The following is a 20,360-nucleotide window of genomic DNA, read 5'->3' as shown; positions in this document are numbered from 1 at the left end:
AATGAGTTTGACACCCTTGATCTTACAGGGTTAGCCGGCCAGGCACCTTAACCCAAGGCAGCATAAACCCCCTCTACTCAGGTCCTCCTGTTCCCTCAACGGCATCACAGATGAGCAAGCCCACACAGATGGCATGAACCTGGCTGCTCCCCCTCCTTCCCTGGCTTTGACCAGCTGTGTTTTCCCCCTTTCTCCCAAAGCACCTGGTTTCTTTCTCAGGACAGCACCTTCCACAAGGTAGAAGGAATAGTAGGTTGGAGGTACCAGTGCTCTGGGGTTGCTTAACTGGGCAGGGTGGAAAGGAATGAGGTGACTTCAAGGCCTAGTGTCCTTGTCCCACTGACTTGCAGCTAGCTGGAAGTTTTTGTGTTACTGTTTTCATGGTATATTTTGAATGTTTTCTTTTGGGGCTTCTTTTCCTGACAGGGAATTTTAAAATAGGATCTCTATCTTCGCAGGTCACTTTGGGAAGCACGTTTAGTCTATAAAGTGATTGTAGTAGTCAAAAACTGTAGCAAACCAGTTTAAAATATACAGGAAGCCTCACTTGGCTTGCTGTCAGTCTTTGCCTACTAGGTCACTGATTGAAGAAAGCTTAAATAAAGGTGGCTTTTTGCTCTTAGTTTTCCGAATGTCGCCCCTGCTCTCACAAGTGCAATGTAAGACCCATCTCCTGTACATATGTGAGCAGAGGGAACTAAGTTTCTGTGACTTCCTCTGAAAGCACACCTTTTCTGGACATTGCCTCAGATGGGTGATATTCATTATCGTGCACAGAGTAGATTTAGGATATTTACTGGCCATCAATTGAGTGTGAGTTTCTGCAGGGATAAAATATGAAGATGGGAGACAAATTCTGGCCTCAAGGAACTTGGTCAAGAGTGAAGATGTCCACAGAATGAATGACACCACCAAATGATATTTGTCAATGTACTGAGCAGTGGGTTGGCAAAGTCTAGACGTTCAATTGAATTGGTTTTGGGGTTGTATGGAGAGGCTACAAATAATTGAGGTGACCCCTGTGACTCCTAGTGGCAAACGGATTTGCAGATGGTCCTTGGGGTGACCAGTTCAGCTGCAAGACACATGGCAGCCAGCTGCACAGCTTCTGTATGTTTGGCACAGCAGTGCAAGCTGGTGACAGGTGGTTGTCGCCTCCTTAAGCAGTCTGAGGTCTCCGGGACTGTGATGTTAAAAGTGTGGTTCCTGCCAGGTTTTTAAAGTCTTCGGATTATTCTAAAGTTGGCTATTAATTGCATTGGGGGTGGGGATATGAGGAAAGGGAGAATTAACTACTGCAAATCTAAATGTTTTCTGTTACGCCAGTATTTAAAATCTAATTTCTGTTTTGATAAAGTTCAGTCCTGATTTTTTGTTTTCTTAAAACACCGTTTTCATTTTGGGTCTGTTGATTTCAGATGGCACTTGGTAGTATGATTTTCTTTTAGGGCGGAAATTGCGTATTATACCCCCAATTGTACAGGTGAAGAAACCCAGGCTCTGAAGGATGAAGTGATTTCTAGACCTGGACTGTTCAGCATTGTGGCCTCTTGCCACTCCTGGCTGATTAGATTTATGTTAGTGAAAATGAATTCAAATTAAATAGTTCCTTAGCCTCACTAGCAGTATTTCAGGGGCTTAGTAACCACGTGTGACTTGTGGCTTCTATATTGGACAGCACAGCTATAGAGTGTCTGCATGGCCATAGAAGGTTCTATGGGCCGTGCTGCTCTAGACCAGCCTGTGACCTGGGTTTTAGCTTTGCCCTTCTAGCAGGCTGTTTTTGCCTGGAGCAGGAAGGTCTTTGCCTAAGGAAAGGCAGCAGGATGGGTCCTGTGCATGCTCTATTGATGCTAGATAGAAAGTGATGAATGCCACTAAGGGTGAAGAGATAGGGCTCTGGAAGTTGAGGAGAGAGAGATCACATTAGGCTGTGGAAAGCTGGAAGGCTTGGTGAAGTGGTACTTGCAGTGGGTTGTGAGGGGTGGTTAGGATTTGAGTTCAGGGGAATTTGAGGTAAGACTGCCAGAGGCAAGACTTCTGGGTGGATGAAAAGAGAGGTATTGTCTTGGTGTTTCCTGGGCATATCCCTTATGTTGTCCTTCACTCTTCAAGTGGTGTTCCTTTGCTTTTCTCTCCCCCAGCTTAGGTCTGGGTGGGAAGAGCAGGTACCAGAGCCAAACTCATTTTTACCCCTTGAACAGTAGTTTGTCCTCAGTACCAAATAATCAAATGCATTGCGTCTTTATATTTTAGTTTCTGTCAGACTGGAACATGCCACAGTGTTCAGTGCCAGTTCACCTTAATTTCACCCACTTTGGTAATCGGTATAAAGGGTTAGATTTGCATCTGCCCTTGTATAAGTCTTTTTGATAAAACGTGTCAGTATTTTAAAAATAGCAGCTTATGTTGAGATAAAATTCACATATGTCACAATTCACCCTTTTAAAGTGTGTAATTTGGTGAGTTTTACTATGTTCACAGTTGTGTAGCTGTCAACACGAACAAAATTGGAACATTTTTGTTACTCCAAAAAGAAATCTTGTATCCCTTAAGGGGGACTCTGATCTGCCCCAGCCCTAGGCAGCCACCAGTATAGTCACATGGGATTCGTCTATTCTGGACTCTTCACAGAAATGGAGTCATACCTTATGTGACGTTTGTCCGGCCTCTTTCACTGAGCACTGGAGTGTTTTCATGGTTCATTCAAGTTGTGGCAGTTCTCATTGTTTCATTTTTTTTAAATTGCAGAGTAGTATTTCATGTGTGGAAACTCACCATATTGAATCAGGAAGATGTGCAGGTTCTCATGATTCTGTCTCAGGTTTTATTCATTTTTTTTTTATTTTTTTTTAAGAGGCTTGATTTTTGTGGTTATGGATGTGCTGTACCACCAAATGAAATGAACTGGGTGGCAGAGGATGAGGGCATCCATGTCAGTTGAGGATCCAATCAGGGCAGCAGTGTAGTAGTAGATGGATAACGTAATTTACTTGATTTTTACCATGCCCAGCTGTGAGAGCTCCCCACAGTCTGTGGATTCAGGGTCTGGTGGTGCAGCTGAAATTCGTCAGGAACGCAATCTGCAAGGGAAGAATCGCATGCATTCACTTCTGGTGCCAGTAGATTTTAAAAGCTAAGGATCCATGGGCAGAGAAACCCCAGGTGTGATGGAATGTGGGGCTTTGCCCTCCCAATCACTGGCAGAGTGTCTCCCAAGTGGGAACTCTAGGGGCATGTGATTACATCTTAGCTAAAGTGACCCACCACTAACCCACTAGTTAGTCTGGTCTTTGGACTATCAGACTTTTTGTTGTCAGGATCCTGTTGCACTTTTTAATTGGATGAGAATCCCAAAGAACTTTTGGGTAGGTGCGTTATACCATTATTTGCCTCATTACATATTCAAACTGAGATCAACCTTAGGTATTCACTTAAAGATTGTAAGCCAGTACATGGTAACAAGAACGTACTTTATAGGAAATAATTATTTGTTAAGAGTTGAATAAGGAATGGCATGTTTCCATTTTGGAAAATCTGTTCTATTGTCTGCTTAATAGAAGATGAGTGGCCCTGGCTGGTGTGGCTCAGTGGATTGAGTGCCAGCCTGAAAACCAAAGGGTCACCTGTTCCATTCCCAGTCAGGGCACAAGGCTGGGCTGTGGGCCGGGTCCCCAGTAGGGGGCGCATGAGAGACAATCACACACTGATGCTTCTCTTCCTCCCTCTCATCTTTCCCCTCTCTGCAAAAATAAAAAAATAAAATCTTTAACAATAAAAAAAAAGAAGACAGCTGAATTCTTATAGTTGCTTGTGTGGTCAGTTGCAATGTAAGTATAGTGATAATGTTGAAGAAAGCCCAGTCTAATAAAGGCATGCAGTTAGAAGAGGGAGAGTACTTCAGCATCATTTTCAGATCCTTGTGGTGGTCCTTTGCTACACCAAAGATTAGTAGCTTTTTAAGGTTAATAGCAACATGCAGTTTAAAATTGTGTGAATATACTTTTTGTGTTTTAATACATTAAAATTCATTGGTCTGTCTTGTACTCTGAATGGATCTTTTTAAATACCATTCATTGGTCATTTGGGAAATACTGATTTGCTGAGTTACACAGATCTTCTAAATATTGACTATTTCATTATTTCGGTCACATTTTCAAAAACTGAGTGTAAATACTTAAGACATGACATTCATGTGTGTGGCAGCCTCATGCTCTCACCTAACTGGGGACAAATTGTAGTTCTAACTCCAGAAGGCTCTTTGGGACAAAGGGAGCAGTGACTTTTTTGTTCCGTATGTAAGAGTCATAACAGTCCTTGGCAGAGTGAGTGAAGATGGTGGGGCAGTAGCTGTAGGCAGCCCAGTCGTCTATGGCTGCGGGTGGCCACTTCCATATCAGCTAATGCCATGGGGATGGGAGTAGGCTGTGTTGGATGGTCCCTGCAATGGTGAAGAGCTACAGATTGGGCAATGGGGATCAGAGATTTTTTTTTCTACTTAAATGTCTATGTAAGATGGTCTTGTTAAGATGAATAACAGGTATTTCATGAGCATTTGAGAGCACAGTACCAGAAGTACTGTGTTGGCCAAAAAGCCCTATCCATTTTTCCATATCATGGATCTAGTAGCACTTAGTAGTCTTTAACTTCATTCAAAATAATTTTGTTAGATTGTATTGTGACAGCTGTCATATTAGCATGCATTACAAACTTATCAAAATTAGTGATTTTTATGCAGCCATTTTAATACTGAATATGGAAGAAAATAATGCAACATTTTTGGAATATTATACTTCATTATTTCAAGAAAGGTGAAAATGCAACAGAAGTACAACAAAATGATTTGTACAGTGTATGGAGAAGGTTCTCTGATTGATTGAATGTGTCAAGAGTGGTTTGGGAAGTTTCTTCATACTATTGACATTTTGGCCAAGTAATACTTTGCTGTGGGCCTGTCTTTTGCATTGGACTATGTTTAGCGCCATCCCTGGTCTGTATGTACTAGAAGCCAATAGTAGGTAGCCAACACATATCCAAATCAATAAGGTTTTTGGTGAAAATGGAAAATGTGTTTTATTTTATGGAAAAAATTAAACAGACATTTTGGCCAGCTCAGTAATTTTAAAAAAAAATAATGTGTTACCCTGGCTGGCGTAGCTCAGTGGATTGAGCGCGGGCTGGGAACCAAAGTGTCCCAGGTTCGATTCCCAGCCAGGGTACATTCCTGGGTTGCAGGCCATAACCCCCACCAACCACACATGGATGTTTCTCCCTCTCTCTCTCTATCTCCCTCCCTTCCCTCTCTAAAAAATAAATAAATAAAATATTTAAAAAAAATAATGTGTTTATTCTTAGGGGGAAAGGGAGGAGAATCAGAGGGAGGGAACATCAGTGTGGGAAGGATTCATGGCTAGGTTGCCTCTCACACACCCCCAACTGGGGACCTAGCCTGCAACCCTAGTCCCTGCAGCACTGCAGGTGCCCTGACTGGGAATCGAACTGGCAACCCTTTGGTTCACAGGCTGGCATTCAAACCACTGAGCCACACTTGTGTTCTTAGTTTTCAGAGTTGTTTGACTTACTCTCTTTCCTTTACTTTTCCATGTAAGTTTTAGAATCAACTTGTCTATAGGTATAAAAATTCCTGCTGGAATTTGACTGGGACTATAGGCAGACATACAGGTTATGTCTGTATTTGAAGAGAACTAACATCTTTCCTGTGAGTGTCCCAGTCCATGAACATGGTATGTGTCCCGTGCCAATGACTTTACCTCTTTATGTCCAGTCTTCACAGTGGACGTTACTAGTGTACCAAAGACGTTCAAGGTCTCTGCTGGTTTGTGGACTGAATGGTCCAGTCCTCCTTCTGTAGAAAAATAAAGAGGACCAGGTTTTCTTTGCTACTCTTGGGAAACTAGTCTGTCTCTAGGAAGTTTTAAATAATTTATCTGGCCACTAGTTTTTCATAAGATTTTGAATGGGGGTGTTCCTTTAAAACTCAGGGTAGGGCCCCTCAAAAGGAGGGTGAAGCCTGAGTGGTGGTCTGCCAGCACGAACATGTATTAAAAAACAACAACTTAGTCTGTTCTAGGTTATTCTGTTTGTGGTTTTGTTCAAATAAAGGAATTCATTTGAAATTGGTTGTTTGACTAGCTGTGAAGAGTTTTAATTAGCACAAGAGCTTCTTTAAAATCTCTCTACCTCCAGCCCCAACACTGCCTTGATTTGCAAATAGTTTTAAAGGAAAATCCAGGCATTTAAGAGAGGATGGTGCTGCCTTTGGCCAGGGAGTAAACTGACCTTCCAGGTCAAATTGTTTAGGTGATCCCTTTGTTCTGGGTTCTGTTCCATGATTCCCAGATTCCCATTCCCCTCGTGACTCCAAATAGGCAGCTGGTACACCCTCTTTTCCCTTCAGTGGCACAATTTCCAAGGGCTATCGAGGTGGTGTCATGCTTGGTCAGTATTTTGGTTGTGTCCTTTTGCACTGTGATTTGCTTTGCTTGTGTGTGTTTTTACTTTTGTTGTAAAGATGATACATGTTCACTGAAACATTCAAACAACATGGAAGCTAGAAGGAAAGACTCCATTCATAGAAGAGTAACATTGTATCCTTAGTGTATTATGGACATTGCCCCTTATCCTTTAACATGCAGCTTCATTCATTCTCTTAAGGACATCCTTGTAATTTATTTAACGATTCCTCTACTGGTAGACATACCTCCTTATTATATATTTTTTAACTTAAAATACATGAAAAGTAAATTTATGCACATAAGTCAACTTTGTAGATCATTGAATTTTTAAAACACCAAACAGTTTTATATTAGTTTTAGAGAAGTACTGCAGTAAATGGACCATTTATACATGACCCCGTTGCTTAGTATGTACATCATACACTCTACAGAGCTCTCAGAAATTTCATTTGTGGAACTCTTTTGTCCATAGGTGAAGCAACCTGGTTGGTTCTATGAAGTCTTTCTGGTCTTTTTTTTTTTTTTCTTTTCTTTTTAATAGAACTTAATGAACCCCAGCTGGTGTTGGCTTTGTGGATTGAGTGCTGGCCTGTGAACCAAAGGGTCACCTGTTTCTTTCCCAGTCAGGGTACATGCCTGGGTTGCATGTCCCCTGGGGAAATGCCAGGTCCCTAGTAGGGGGTGCTTGAGAGGCAACCACACACTGATGTTTCTCCCCTTCCTTTCCTCCCTCCCTTCTCTCTAAAAATAAATAAATCTTAAAAAAATAAACAGAGCTTAATGAGATATAATTCACATGCTTTGCAATTCACTCATTTAAAGTGTACAGTTCAATGACTTTTAGTAGAGTCCCAGAGTTGTGCAACACTGCAGAGAGTTTTAGATTTCTTTCATTTTTAACGTTTTCAAGTTGTTCAGGTACAGTTTTCTGCCCCCCCCCCCCCAATACCTGCCCACCACCCCAGCCCTCCCTAACTCTTTCCTCTGTTTCTATCCCCTGTTGTTACTGTCCACATGTCCTTTATAATTGTTCTACAAACCTTTCACCCTTTTCCCTCATTATCCCCTCCCCTCTCCCCTCTGGTCACTGTCAGCCTGTTCTCAATTTCAGTGTCTTGGTTATATTTTGCTTGCTTGTTTGTTTATTTTGTTGATTTGGTTCCTGTTAAAGGTGGGGTCATATGGTATTTGTCTTTTACCACCTGGCTTATATCGCTTAGCATACTGCTTTCCAGTTCCACCCACCCTGTTACAAAGGGTAGGGGCTCCTTCTTTCTTTCTGCTGCATAGAGTTGCACTGTGTAAAGGTACCATCGTTTTTTGATCCATTCATTTACTGATGGGGGCACCTAGGTTGCTTCCAGCACTTGGCCATTGCAAATTGTGCTGCTATGAACATTGGGGTGCATAGGTTCTTTTGGATTGGTGTTTCAGGGTTCTTAGGATATAATCCTAGCAGTGGACTTGCTGAGACAAAAGGCAGATCCATTTTTAGTTTTCTGAGGAAATTCCATACTGTTTTCCACAGTGGTTGCAGCAGCCTGCAATCTCACCAATAGTGTACTAGGGTTCCCTTTTCTCCACAACCTCTCCATGACTTGTTTGTTGATTTGTTCATGATAGTCCTTCTCAATGGTGTGAAAGGTATCTCATCTCTCTGATGTCTAGTGATGCTGAGCATCTTTTCATATGTCTCTGGGCCTGGTGTATGTCCTTGTTGGAGAAGTGTCTGTTCAAGTCTTCTGCTCATTTTTTAATTGGGTTGCTTGTCTTCTTAGAGTGGGGTCATGTGAGTTCTTTATGTATTTTGAAGATCAAACCCTTGTCTGAGATATCATTGGCAAATATTTTTTTCCCATACAGTTGGTTCTCTTTTCATTTTAATGCTCTTTTCTTTAGCCACGCAGAAGCTTTTTATTTTGATGAGATCCCCTTTGTTTATTCTTTCGTTTATGTCCCTTGCTCTATGGGACATACCAGTGAAAATATTGCTGTGTGGAATATGTGATTTTCCTGCCTATGTTCTCCTCTAGGACTTTTATGGTGTCACAACTTATATTTAAATCTTTTATCCACCTGAGAAGATTTCTTATCACACCAAAAAGAAACTCCTGCCCTACCTATCCATCATATCCCTAGTCTCCCCATCCCCTACCTACTGGCTACCCCTCAGCTCTGGGCAACCAATGATCTGAATTCGATCTCTCAAGATTTGCGTCTTCTGGACACTTCATATAAATGGAGTCATATGAACCATATAACCTATGGTCCTTCATATTAATTGGCACTTACGTTTTTAATTTTTCTCTGTAAAAAATGGCATTTCACCGTAAGAGGTTTGCTTGTCTACATCTTTGGGCATGCATGCTAATATTTGTTGAAATGAATTTCTGGACATGACTGGTGTGAAAATATAGTTGACCTTTGATTTTACTGAATACTGCCTTTGCGGATAATAATTTGATTGTAAATTTACACTCCTGCTAGCCATTTGACACCACCCATTTTGCAAGACCCTTTGTATCAATAGACATTTCCAATATTTTTCACTGTTCATATGGTAGATGGAAAAGTATGTTTATTAGGGAAGTTGTGCACATTTATTATTCTTTTTAAATTTCCTCGGAATTTCTTCTTTGTTGTAGTCAGGTTGTTCCTTCTTAATTTTTAGTAACTCTGAGTGTTCTAGTTATTAATTGTTAGGCTATTAATGTGTTGCTAACATTTTCTACCTTGGTCCTGTGGCATCTCTGAAGCTCTCTCTCTGCCAGCTATACTGGAACTTCCTTTTCCACAAGTGGCTCGCACTCCACAGTGTAGCAGATAATGCTAGTTCTCTTTTTTGTGGAACAACACTGGATGTGTAGGAAAGCAATACAGACTTAGCGTACTTAAAATCTCTGCATTTGTGCCTGATTGCACACCCCTCACTGCCCAGCCAGCATGATTGGCAGTTAGAGGATGATCCTCCAGGGAGCGGATTGTCTTGGCATGACCAAGCCAAACAGAAAGCCCCAAACAGTTTTATTTAAGGAACACACATTTATATGTTGCCTTCTTTGTGACTGTATTTTCCTATAACTGAATTAAATTGGGGATTATTTTAGAGTGTAGAGCTAATGGTCAGGTTTCCATACAGAGGTTCTACTTTGAATCTTCATGCTCAATTACCTAGCATCTGGGCAGTAGTGGAAGACCAAAGAAGTCCTGATGTAGTACAACAGGCATGCTACGTGAGTGGGCTTCCAGCCAGTTTAATAGGAGATGCATGTAGCCAAAACCTGTAAAAATCATAAAAGTGATAAAGCCAGAACACTTTAGACTCATGGTTCTGATTAAGCCATCATGCCAATGCTAGTAATATGACCAAAGGGATTCATAGAGCTACTGGAGGCTGCCCAGCTAACCTGGCAGGCTAGCCCTGAGGGACAGCCACATTTTCTGCACAACAGCAAGGGAGCCTCTGTCTGAGAGGATTAGGATAGATTTGTCCACATAGGTGTATGGAGTTGGCAGCCAAAGTCCAAACACTGGGACCATCTTAGCTCTGACCTACCAGAGAGCTGTTCTTTGAACAGTGCTTTCAAGTCTCCTTTCATCACCATTCATTGCCCCTTTACATTTTTCTACTTCCCCTCATTGATGGCTTTCTTTTCATTTGGTGGGGGGCACATGCCCAGAAGGTACATTTCAAAATGAAATTCAGAGTCCTCCCATGGCCTTTAAGGCCCTCCACATCCTTGGCCCTGCCCACCTTTTGTCTGAACCTCCTCTCCCATCTTTTCCCTTGCCATTCTTTCTAGAATACGATTCTCCAGGATCTTTGCCCAGCTGACTCCTTTTCATTTGTGGTTTAGACTTGGATGTTGCCTCTTCCTTCATGGCCCATGTGGTAAGTCTCCAAGCCCTGTGGCTCTGTCAGTACTGGTCTCTCCTCCATTGCAATTGTGCCCTCTTGTCTCCTCCCGTAAGAAACTAAGCTTCAGGAGAGCAGGGAGCTTATCTGTCTTTTCCCGGTTGAGCCTCAGAACCCAGCCCACTTCTTGGCCCACACAAGAAGCTTGATAACGTAAATTGACTAACTTCTGAGAGAAGGGTGTGGGCTTTGCCCAGCCAGAGATGAGTTGGGTGCTATTACCTCCCAAATTGTTGCTGTCTGGAAAGACATGTTACAGCAGATTAAAATGTCTTCTTTGTTATTACTGTAATTGCAGGCAGGCTAGGCATGTCCAGCATTTAGGGGGACGCTTCAAGTCCTTGGTAATGGAATGATAATGGATGAGAAGTGATCTTTTTGAAGTAAGGGCCGCATTCAGATCTTGACTGCTTCCTGGAGGTTTCACTTTACTAGTCAGGGTTGGAAAGTGATTTTGTTTCCCCAGGGCCAGTGGGCAGTGTGGTGTTTCCAACTAGGAGAGTGAGCTCGTTGGCCAACAGGGACCATGTTGCCTTCTTTGCACCTTCTCCCCACTTGCCACGAGCGTGGTATATACTTCAGTTGCCACTGAGTCCTGGAAGGGAGAAAAAACTGATTGTTAGACCTGTGCTGAGAGTAGAGTAACTCAGACCTGCAAGTCCTCACCATGTTGGTACCCTTGTAAGAACTTCAGTCCCTGATTAGCTACAGGTTCTGTCCAAGGAACTTGTATTCCATGATCTCATCTCAGGTCTATTGTTGCCTTAGTTGACTCCACAGTCACCAAGTTTTCCCACAGAATTGCATGTTTTCTCCAAGTGTCAGGAAGTCATTTCTTAGCTCTCAGGAGGCTCTGGTTTCTTTTGGAGTGTGGCAGCTCCCAGCCTCATGTCCCTCATGACTGCCCATCTGCCTCTTGGTTGCTCTGTCCCTGCTGTGTCCCACAGGCCAGTGCCACCCTGTCTCTTACAGATGCTCTCCCTCCCTTTATAACTGGCCAGATGGCTGCTCCCTGATTCTCAGTCATTCTTAGTACACCTTCTGTCTTTGTCTAGTGGTGGTCTCCTGCCTTTTTGCTCCTGCGTGAGCTTGGAGCTAGGTCTCATACATTGAGGATTTGTTCTGGGCTGGAGAGTCAGGAAATTGGTTGTATTTGACTGCCTTCAAGTAAGAGTTATGGAGCTGTGTGTGAGAGTTGGAAGAGTTCTCTTGAATAGCATGTGAACTTTGTGCAGATGGGGGTCTTGTGATTTGGCTGTTGGGACCCATTTGGTAGTGTTCTGGTTCTTGGATGCACTGTTGACAAATACTATTGGAAAGAGCACGGCAAAGTACTTGGGGGACCAGACCTGTTTGAGAAAGACCTGTTTACAAAATGTACAGCATGGCAAAAATCATAGTGCAGAGTTGTTTGCTGTATGTACATCATACAAGTGCCCCCCTTCAAAAAAGAAATCTCCCCAACCCGGAAACAGTTGTCTGTAAGGGAATGGTTGAGTAAATCATGATGAAGTGTTACAGTGCTATTCTAAATAAAATCCATGTACAAATTCTTGCATATGTGTATGTACACTGACTCAAGATAGCTGTAAGCGATCCATGTTGTGTGATTGGGGTGCCATTTTTCTGCCCCTGAGAAAAAAGTGCATGCACCGTCTGCATCTGTGTCTATGTGTGAACGTTCAGAAAGCCTGCGAGGTGACACATCAAACAGAGTCTGCAGAGGGGAGAAGGTCATTATTTCCCCTGATGCATCTTTGAACTCCTTGCCTTTTTATTGAGCATTTCATTCTTTAAAATCTAAAAGGAGAAATAAGTATGAATCCAGGAACTGTGCGAAAATATTTATAGCAGCTCTCTTCATACCATTCCCAAATTGAAAACAAGCCAGGTGTTCACAGTGTAAGTCTCAAAGGAGGTTTGCTGAGTGTCAGAGGCCTTTCAAAAGGTCACCTACCTATTGCTATTTCCTGTAATTTGTTTTTTAAAAGATTTTATTTATTTATAGAGAGAGGGCAAGGGAGGGAGAAAGAGAGGGAGAGAAACATCAGTCAGTTGCCTCTTGCACACCTCCAGCAGGGGACCTGAGCCACAACCCAGGCATGTGCCCTAATAGGGAATTGAACCTGCAACCCTTTGGTTTGGAGGCCTGCTCTCAGTCCTTGAGCCACATCAGCCAGGGCAGTTTTTCTGTAATTTCATTGAAGTGATAAATTACGGCTATGGAGATTAGTCATTGTTTGGGCTTATTCTGAGGGAACAAGTGGGGGCCCATCTAAGGGGCATGGGTATGGCCATGAAAGTGCTCACTCTGAGGGTCCTTGTGTTGAGACTGTTTGGTTATTGACTGAGAATTTCAGACATGCTTCTGTGGATGATTCATGGTGAAGTTTTTTATGTATAAATTTAGTGTTTGATAAGGTGTTTCTTACGTATAGATTTAATGTTTGATAAGATGTTTGCCATGCTGTACATTTTGTACACATGGTTCTTGTCAGGCTTTAGAGTTTGCTATGTTGTCTTTAAAAAAAAAAATAAAATTAGCCCTGACTGGGTAGTTCAGTTGGTTGGAGCATCTAGAGGTGCCAGAGTTGCTGGTCACAGATTCCATCCCTGGTCTGGGCACATAAGAATCAGCCCCTGAGTCCTGGGCAGGGTGGTACAGTGGGTTGGAGCGTTATCCTGTAGACAGGAATGTTGTGGGTTTGATTCCCAGTTAGAGCACATACCCAGGTTGCCGGTTCCATCCCTAGCTCGGGCACCTATGAGAAGGCAACCAATCCATGTTTGTCTCCTTCCCCACCCCCCACTCCCTTCCTCTCTTTCTAAAAGCAATTTAAAAAAATGTCCTCCTGTGAGGTTTTGAAAAAAGACCAAACAATGCATAGATAAGCAGAACAACAAATGATTGTTGCTCTCTCTAAACCAATTAAAAAGTGTTGAACTTTGGATTTATAAGAATGTTGGAAAGCTAGTGTAGCTTGTCCCCATGTACCCCTCACTGGGTTTCCCATTGTTAACTTAAATCAACTAAGGAACTAATAACCAGCTCCTTCCCCCTACCCTTAACGTTCTCTTTCTGATTCTGAACTACTTTGTCATTTTTAAAAATCTGGTATTGGACAGTCATTTATTTAAATAATCATAAATACTTAACAAAAATAAATCAAGCATTGCTTCTATTTTTCAAGTGTTAAAGACTTTGCCGTAGAAAATACAAAGAACCATTACAACATTTATAAACTAAATGTTACAGTTAAGCTACATCAAGTTTAATAACAGCACATCATTTCTTTTGTGGGTGTGCTTTAGTGCTTTACAGGTTTCCAGACTACTTTGCAAGGTACAGGTTCACAATAGGAATACACGCATACAACTATATACACACATGTTAGAAAGGAATGGTTCTTGTTAAATATACATATAGAGGACCTAACACTAGTATTCTGCCATAAAGGCCACTCCATATAGCCAGATACTTTGCCTTTTGAAGGTATTTAAATGACTGAAGTTACTTAAATGTGTTTCTGGTCCTAATTTTGTGGGAGCTTTAAAAAAAGAATGTTGAGGTATAGTGCCCCTAGAGATTCCATGCAGTCACTCTGATGTGGCTGAGAGAACCCTCCCCTCCCCCAGCCCAGTAGTTCTGCTGCAGAGCCATGCAGACATGGCGGGGAACCAGAGGCTTGGACATGAAGGTGACTAAAGAGTTCAGATTGGGGTCTTTATGCTGCTTGATGGATTTCCAGAGCCAGTACTGACATTTCTGAACTATTTCTGAAATATATTTGGTATTGCCAATTAAGACATGAAAATGCAGAAAGATACCTGTGTTCTATTTTGATAATTTCTGTTTTATGTAATACTCTTTAAAATGGGTTTGGGGCTGGGAGAGGGGTGAAAGGAGGAAGACCAAGCAGAAGGGGGAGGGGAGGGGAGAACGTGGAGGAGGTGCCTGAGCTGGAGTTCAACGTGAACTGGTAGGGCTGAGATTAAGATGTGCAGTTAAAGGCTCTGCCTAACCAATTTGGGGACTAAGTTGGTAGTCTGTATTTTGACATTTTAACTGAGTTGTGGCTTTGCTCACTGGGTTGTATCACTACTTTGGAAATTTGAGGAGGACACTGGGGGCTGAGTGGGGAGTTAATGTGAGACATGGCTGGTTCTTTGTGTACCAGGATCTTTGTAGAAGGCTGTGAAGTTTTATTGTGGTATTTGATTTCCCCAACCCCAGCCTTTCTGGGAGAGGTTTGAGAAATCTTTGTGGAGCGACAGACAGTGTCAAAGCCAACAAATTGGAATAATGTTCTTCATCTGGTAACTCACCCAAAAGTGACATTCAGGTGCTTACTCAGTGCTGCATCATTTCCATATCAGTTGGTCATGTTCTCTGGGTTAGTAGTTCTGTTATGACATCACAAATGAAAGTCAGCAGTGAGGAAAGCAGAACATAAGCATAGGCATCCTCAATAAAAGAGGACGATAGAGAGGATTAGCACAGAGCTGAGGTGTAGTCTCTTGTGTGTTTCTAAAGTCACTCTTAAAAAAAAAAGATTTTGTACCTTTTTACATACATATTAAAATTATACTCCTGATACTTATCACAAGGTCTGTTGTCAAAAGGCTTACCAATCACAAACAATGGGAACAATCTTTTGTAACATTTTTTGAGTGTCATGTGTATATTTTACATTGATAATTACTCTTTTCACCCTGCAGACATTTGTCCTATCAGGGACATTTTGTCTCTTTTTTTGAGGCATTCCATATTGTCACTGGCATTTGCCAAACATGTCTCCAGTCTTTCTTGAGATCATGGTGTATCAGAAAATGAATGTTGTTCACATAGGCCAAATGAGAGTTGACCCATCTGGGAAAATTTCAGCGAGGCAGTCCATACAAGTCAGGAATAGGATTACTATATATAGCGACAAATACATGTACACACCAACCATGCACTTCCTTGATGCTAAGGAAGGCAGTTTATCTTTTAGGATATTTCTGGAAGCCTCGTACAGACTTTTTGTGGGTTTTGGGTACTTCCATCATTTAATTACGGTTTGGGGATTCACTGTCTTAATTAAATTTAATCCTCTTGTTGATGTAACTCATTCATGAGGAGCTTTTTAAAACTGGATATTCAGTCCCTCAGGAATAGGTTTGAATTGCCACCTTTTTACAAAGGTCCCATTGGCAGTTGTTTGGGAGCTTCATGGGGCCTGTTGTTGTTCTGGTGTCTCATGTACTTGGTGGTCCAACCAGGGATGTGGTGCCATTTCACAGTCATTGGCCTTGATCACCATCTCCATGCTTATGAAGGGTGTGAAAGAGCAAAGTGGTCAGCCCAGCAGAAATGTGTACCTTGGTGTGTAAATGCGGGGTTCTGCTCAGGAGAACCCTATTCAGCTGCAGAATTCTGCCTACCTTCTCTATTGGGGTGAACTGCAGAGAAATCCTGTCTTCAGGATCTCTCATTTGATAAAATATAAGGCTTTCTTCACTCACCACCTTGCAGTTAATTCTACTGCTGAAAAACTGTGGTCCAATTTATTTGTTTATCCACTCCACACAATAAGGTGTTGCAGATGGCAATTCATAAGATTTCTTGAATTGATCTTGACTTTTATTACTGATGTAACTTCTGGTGAAAAAAGTACTCTGTATCTCAAGTCACCAAAACAGACCTTTAAAGATACTTTCTTTCAGCAATAATCTGAATTCACCTGGATCTCAGAATCTTCAGAATCATGGATCAGGCAAGTTATGACTTGCCACAATTTAGACTGCTTACACTGCTAGAACATCGCTAGCGGTTTAGGAGCAATGCTTGTTTGGTGCATAGAGAATTATTTGTCTTTTTTGTGTTTGTGTATCATAAACCCTGTTTTAAGGAAATTGCAGTAGGCTGGATGGATTTAAACCGAGGAACTAAATGAAAAGTACTGGGTTTCCATCAAGCAAATTACTTCAGGATTTAAAGTACGTTCCCGTGATGTGAATGTATGGATATGGTGAATAATATTCTGCTTCTGTAGAACCTCTTAGTAGTACTATGTATAGTCTAAAGGGAAATAACAATTTACATATTCTTCAACATACTTTATCTCCTTTATAACAAAGGTAGTGTTTATTGCTTGGGGTCCTCATTGTTTTCTTAACATGAGTTAAAGAATTTTTCATACAGGTACATAAAAAAGTGTTGCTTAATATTCCATTTGGACTGAGTACCATTTATTTCATATTTTGAGCTAGTTAACTAGTGGTAAAAAGAATTTCTCCTTGCCTTATTTCCCTCCCCCAATTTCGGCATCAGGGTGTGGTGGTTGAGGGACCAGTTTAAGAAATATTTGTTTATTTTAAAAATTGCTTTTTAACTCATTGCTAAGTATATATATTGATGTTTAACAAAAGGAGTATTGAGATTGAAAATGATCTTTCTAAATGCGGTGGTAATGCCTGTTTTTTGGCTTTCAAGGATCTCTAAGGTTTGTGGGTGAGATGCTCAAGAAGGATAAAATGCGGTTTATATTCAGGAATATTCGAGAGATGGAACCTGATAGTTTGGGGTTTTGAGAGTGGGGTGCTATCCGTGGTGCTGAAATCGACTGCATGCTGGGAAGGCTCTGAAATATTGGACGCCAAGGACACACCTATGTAATAGTTTTAAAACCACACCTCCCATCTGTAGCTGAGTCTCTTTAATTTCTCTTGAAGTGCCGGATGCCCCAGGGAAAGCTGAGAGCACAGGCAACATGAGGGCAAGCATTAGCTGCAGTGAGCAGTTCTGATATCTGGAGCAAGGAAAGGATCTCAAAATGTGAAGTATGGCCCTTTTGGCCAATAGAGACTATTTAAATCCTGTCCTGCCATATTTCTTAAAAATAGACTTTTGCTAGTGTAAGAAGATTGTTCCTAAATTAATGAAACCATGATGAGAATGTTAGTTAGAATTTACACCCTATGATTGGCAGTCATTGCTTAAAAGTTTTTTTAAAATACTTTATTTATTTTTAGAGGTCGGGGAAGGAGGGGGAAAGAGAGGGAGAGAAACATCATTGTGCAAGATAAACTGCAATCAGTGCTTCTTGCATTCCCCCAACTGGACATCACCCAGTCATGGACCCTGACTGGGACTCGAACCTGCAACCTTTGCATTTGTAGGATGATGCCCAACAGACCAAGCCACACACCAGTCAGGGCCATTGCTTAAAAGTTTTGTATCTACACTTCTGATTATCTGTAAATGTTTTTCAAGCTAGATTTCAGCAAGCGTTCAGAAATACCAAACCAGTTTATTACTTTTGCAGTCCTTTCTGAACTCTGTACATGCCAGTCTTCCCAGGGACCTCCTTCCCAACTCCCTGTGTCCCCCAAAATACCAGTCCTGGTTTTTGCATGGATTTATACTTCAATTATGCAGTAATTGTCCAGAGACACTTTGAGAATGACAATTTATATGTGTCTGCAGTAAAAACATCTAATGTACACTCTTTTGTGTATATTCAGTAAATCCTCAAGGATATTTTCTCTAGGATTGATTGAGTTTGAATGAGTAGGAAACCTACTTCAAAATAAATGTCATTGCAGAGGGAGCAGATTATTGTGTTTGTGTTCAAGTACACTTAATATTTTGGTATCAGCCCAAGTTTGTATTTAGTAAATATACTAGTAAGTGCCTTTTGGGTTACAGTGCATTTATTATGGCACAGCTGGAACTTATGAGTGCCTTGAAATAGTAAAAAGTACTGAATGTTTTTGTTTGTTTAATCTAAGCCTTGAAGGTAAAAACCATGGCATTTCTTTGTTTTCTTTAAAGCCGGAGATACAGATGACCCACCAAGAATTACTCAAAACCCTGTTATCAACGGGAATGTAGCCATGAGTGATGGGCACAACAACACAGAAGAAGATATGGAGGATGGTAAGTGCATGTGGGTTGCTTATTTTGATTGGGCAGAAAACTCTGTTGGAAACACAAATAGGTGTGATGTACATTTCTTCCTCACATACTTCTGAGTTTATTAAAAGCAGCTAGTTTTTTAGGAGGTGGTACTGAAGAAAAATTAGCTGTTTTGGTGTTGAATTTCAAGTTTATTCACAAATTTCAAGGTAAGTTGGTTGCCCCCAGCCTAGGTGAGGAGGTTTAAATATAGGAGTTTATAATAGATGGGTGTTTACTCAGGTGTGCAATTTTCCTGCCACATTAGTATCCAGAATGAATACATGTTACTCTCCTTTTCCTTCTGTTTGCAGCAAGATACTTCTAGACATTGGAACTTGGCTTTCCATTGCATTCTTATTGTGTGTATATCAGTTGTCTGTACCCCACTCCCATTAGATATGAAATCAGACCAAGCTTTGGGCTTCATTCTCCCACACTAACTTTTGGTCTATACCTTCTATGCAAAAAAACATGTGCATATGTACATGCATGGCTATTTTGTGCCTAGGGAATCACTTTCTCTTGAGGCAGTTTCTTCCTTGTAATTTATTAGATTATGTGACCTATACATTTGCAAGGTCAAAATCATGAGCAGGTAGCAGCCAGTAATCATTTTATGCAGTCCCTGGAATCTTGCAGTGTAATATGAAACCATGTTCTGTCAAAAGCATGTCCATCAATCCTCATGAGGGTTGTGTCCTTCCCAGGGGTGTAACGGGGCAGTTGAAAGAAACCTCATCAGCCACGGGCTGCACCACCAGAAGGACTGCTGTTCAGACCTCCTGCCAAAAGTTCAGCCTCCATGAGAAACTGCAGCCGTAGTTGAGAGTTCTCTCACAGTGCGGTTTACCCCCTGGCAGCTGGCTGAGGCAATATCTGAGGAAGGTAAAGAGGCGTGGTCTAAACCCCGCTGCTTTGTTACCTGTGGAGTGTGCTTTTCACTCTAGACCAAGGGCAACGGTGTGGGTGTGGTCTCTTTGATTGCTGGGCTTTTGGTTTTATTTTAGACACCGGAGCTACCAAAAGTGATTCAGATAATGCCGGGGGACAGCACAGTCAGGTCCCGTGTGCCAGGTTTGAGTTAAGGACCAATTTTAGCCACTTGTGGAGCAGTAGGTTGTCCAACCCAGTTGCAACCCTCCCAGTCTAGTTCCCACAGAGCAATTTCATACTGATAGTTCCCTTTGTGTTTTTTGGGTGGAGTGCATGGAAAAAGGCACAGGTACAGATAAAAGGGCAGGGTGTCTCAGCCTCGGTTCTGTTGCCTTTTTGGGAGGGCCATTCTTTGTTGTAGGGGGCTGTCCTGTGCATTTTAGGATGGTAGTGTCATTCCATCCCTATTTCCCCCCCTACCTCATCCCCTCCCCAGTTGTGACAATCAAATATCTAGACACTGCCTGGTGTATCTTGGGAGCTGTAGTTCCCTCATTTGTGGACCAGTGTTATGAGATCATAATGTATGTAAAATCCCTTTCCTCTCTAGGCAATTCTGCTAAATTATTAGTGGTAAATAATGGTGCTGAACCACAGAAACTAAAAGTGGGAATGCTCTTGTTGGGAATTACCAAATGGAAAAAGCACATCATAGGAAAAAGGAGAGTGGTCTTCAATAGCACTTTCTCCCTGGTTTGGATTTTAGGTGCCTTCTGAAAGGCCCAGGAGTAAGAGAGTGACAAAGTTCATTTCTATTTGGTAGCAAAGGGGACGGGAGGGAAGTGGTTCTGGTTCTAGGAGTAGAAGCCTTACTTAAGGGCAGCGTTTCTGCAGCTGTGATGTGTATTTCAAAAACACTCTTCTGCAGGACCTAAGTGTGCTGTGAGTCTAGGAAGTCTGAAGAGTGCTAGGCTAAACAAGTTTTTGTACTATAGCAATTTTCTGAGTCACCAATTTCTGAGCATCTTTCTCCAAAAGGCTCTCTTTGTTAATGATTCCCCAAGACTCTGGACTTTAGAACTCCTTTTTCTCCAATCTCCTTTTAGCATCTTATTCTGGAAAACACTGGATTACAATGATCAATGCCCCAACT

General features: G+C 41.7%; 1 protein-coding gene across 2 annotated transcripts in view; it reads left to right on the top strand.

Moving 5' to 3' along the window:
* The window catches only part of USP7 (ubiquitin specific peptidase 7), a 65,149-nt gene that overhangs the window by 11,400 nt on the left and 33,389 nt on the right, over window positions 1-20,360 (top strand). The window contains exons 1-2 of one of the 2 annotated variants that reach the window (XM_045833743.1): window positions 18,209-18,313; window positions 19,042-19,219. Coding sequence is in view for 1 of the 2 variants with exons in the window: in XM_045833741.1 (XP_045689697.1) it covers window positions 18,209-18,313 (105 nt within the window). In the remaining variant the exon portion in view is untranslated. Of the gene's footprint in view, window positions 1-18,208; window positions 18,314-19,041; window positions 19,220-20,360 lie in introns of those variants that run through there. The other variant, XM_045833741.1, reaches the window with a different exon arrangement.

This window comes from Phyllostomus hastatus, unplaced genomic scaffold (assembly GCF_019186645.2).
Source record: "Phyllostomus hastatus isolate PE091 unplaced genomic scaffold, TTU_PhHast_1.1 phas_contig_173, whole genome shotgun sequence".
Lineage (NCBI taxonomy): Eukaryota > Metazoa > Chordata > Mammalia > Chiroptera > Phyllostomidae > Phyllostomus > Phyllostomus hastatus.
The sequence above is the reverse complement of the archived record's forward strand: the minus strand, read 5'-3'. Positions and strand labels throughout refer to the sequence as shown.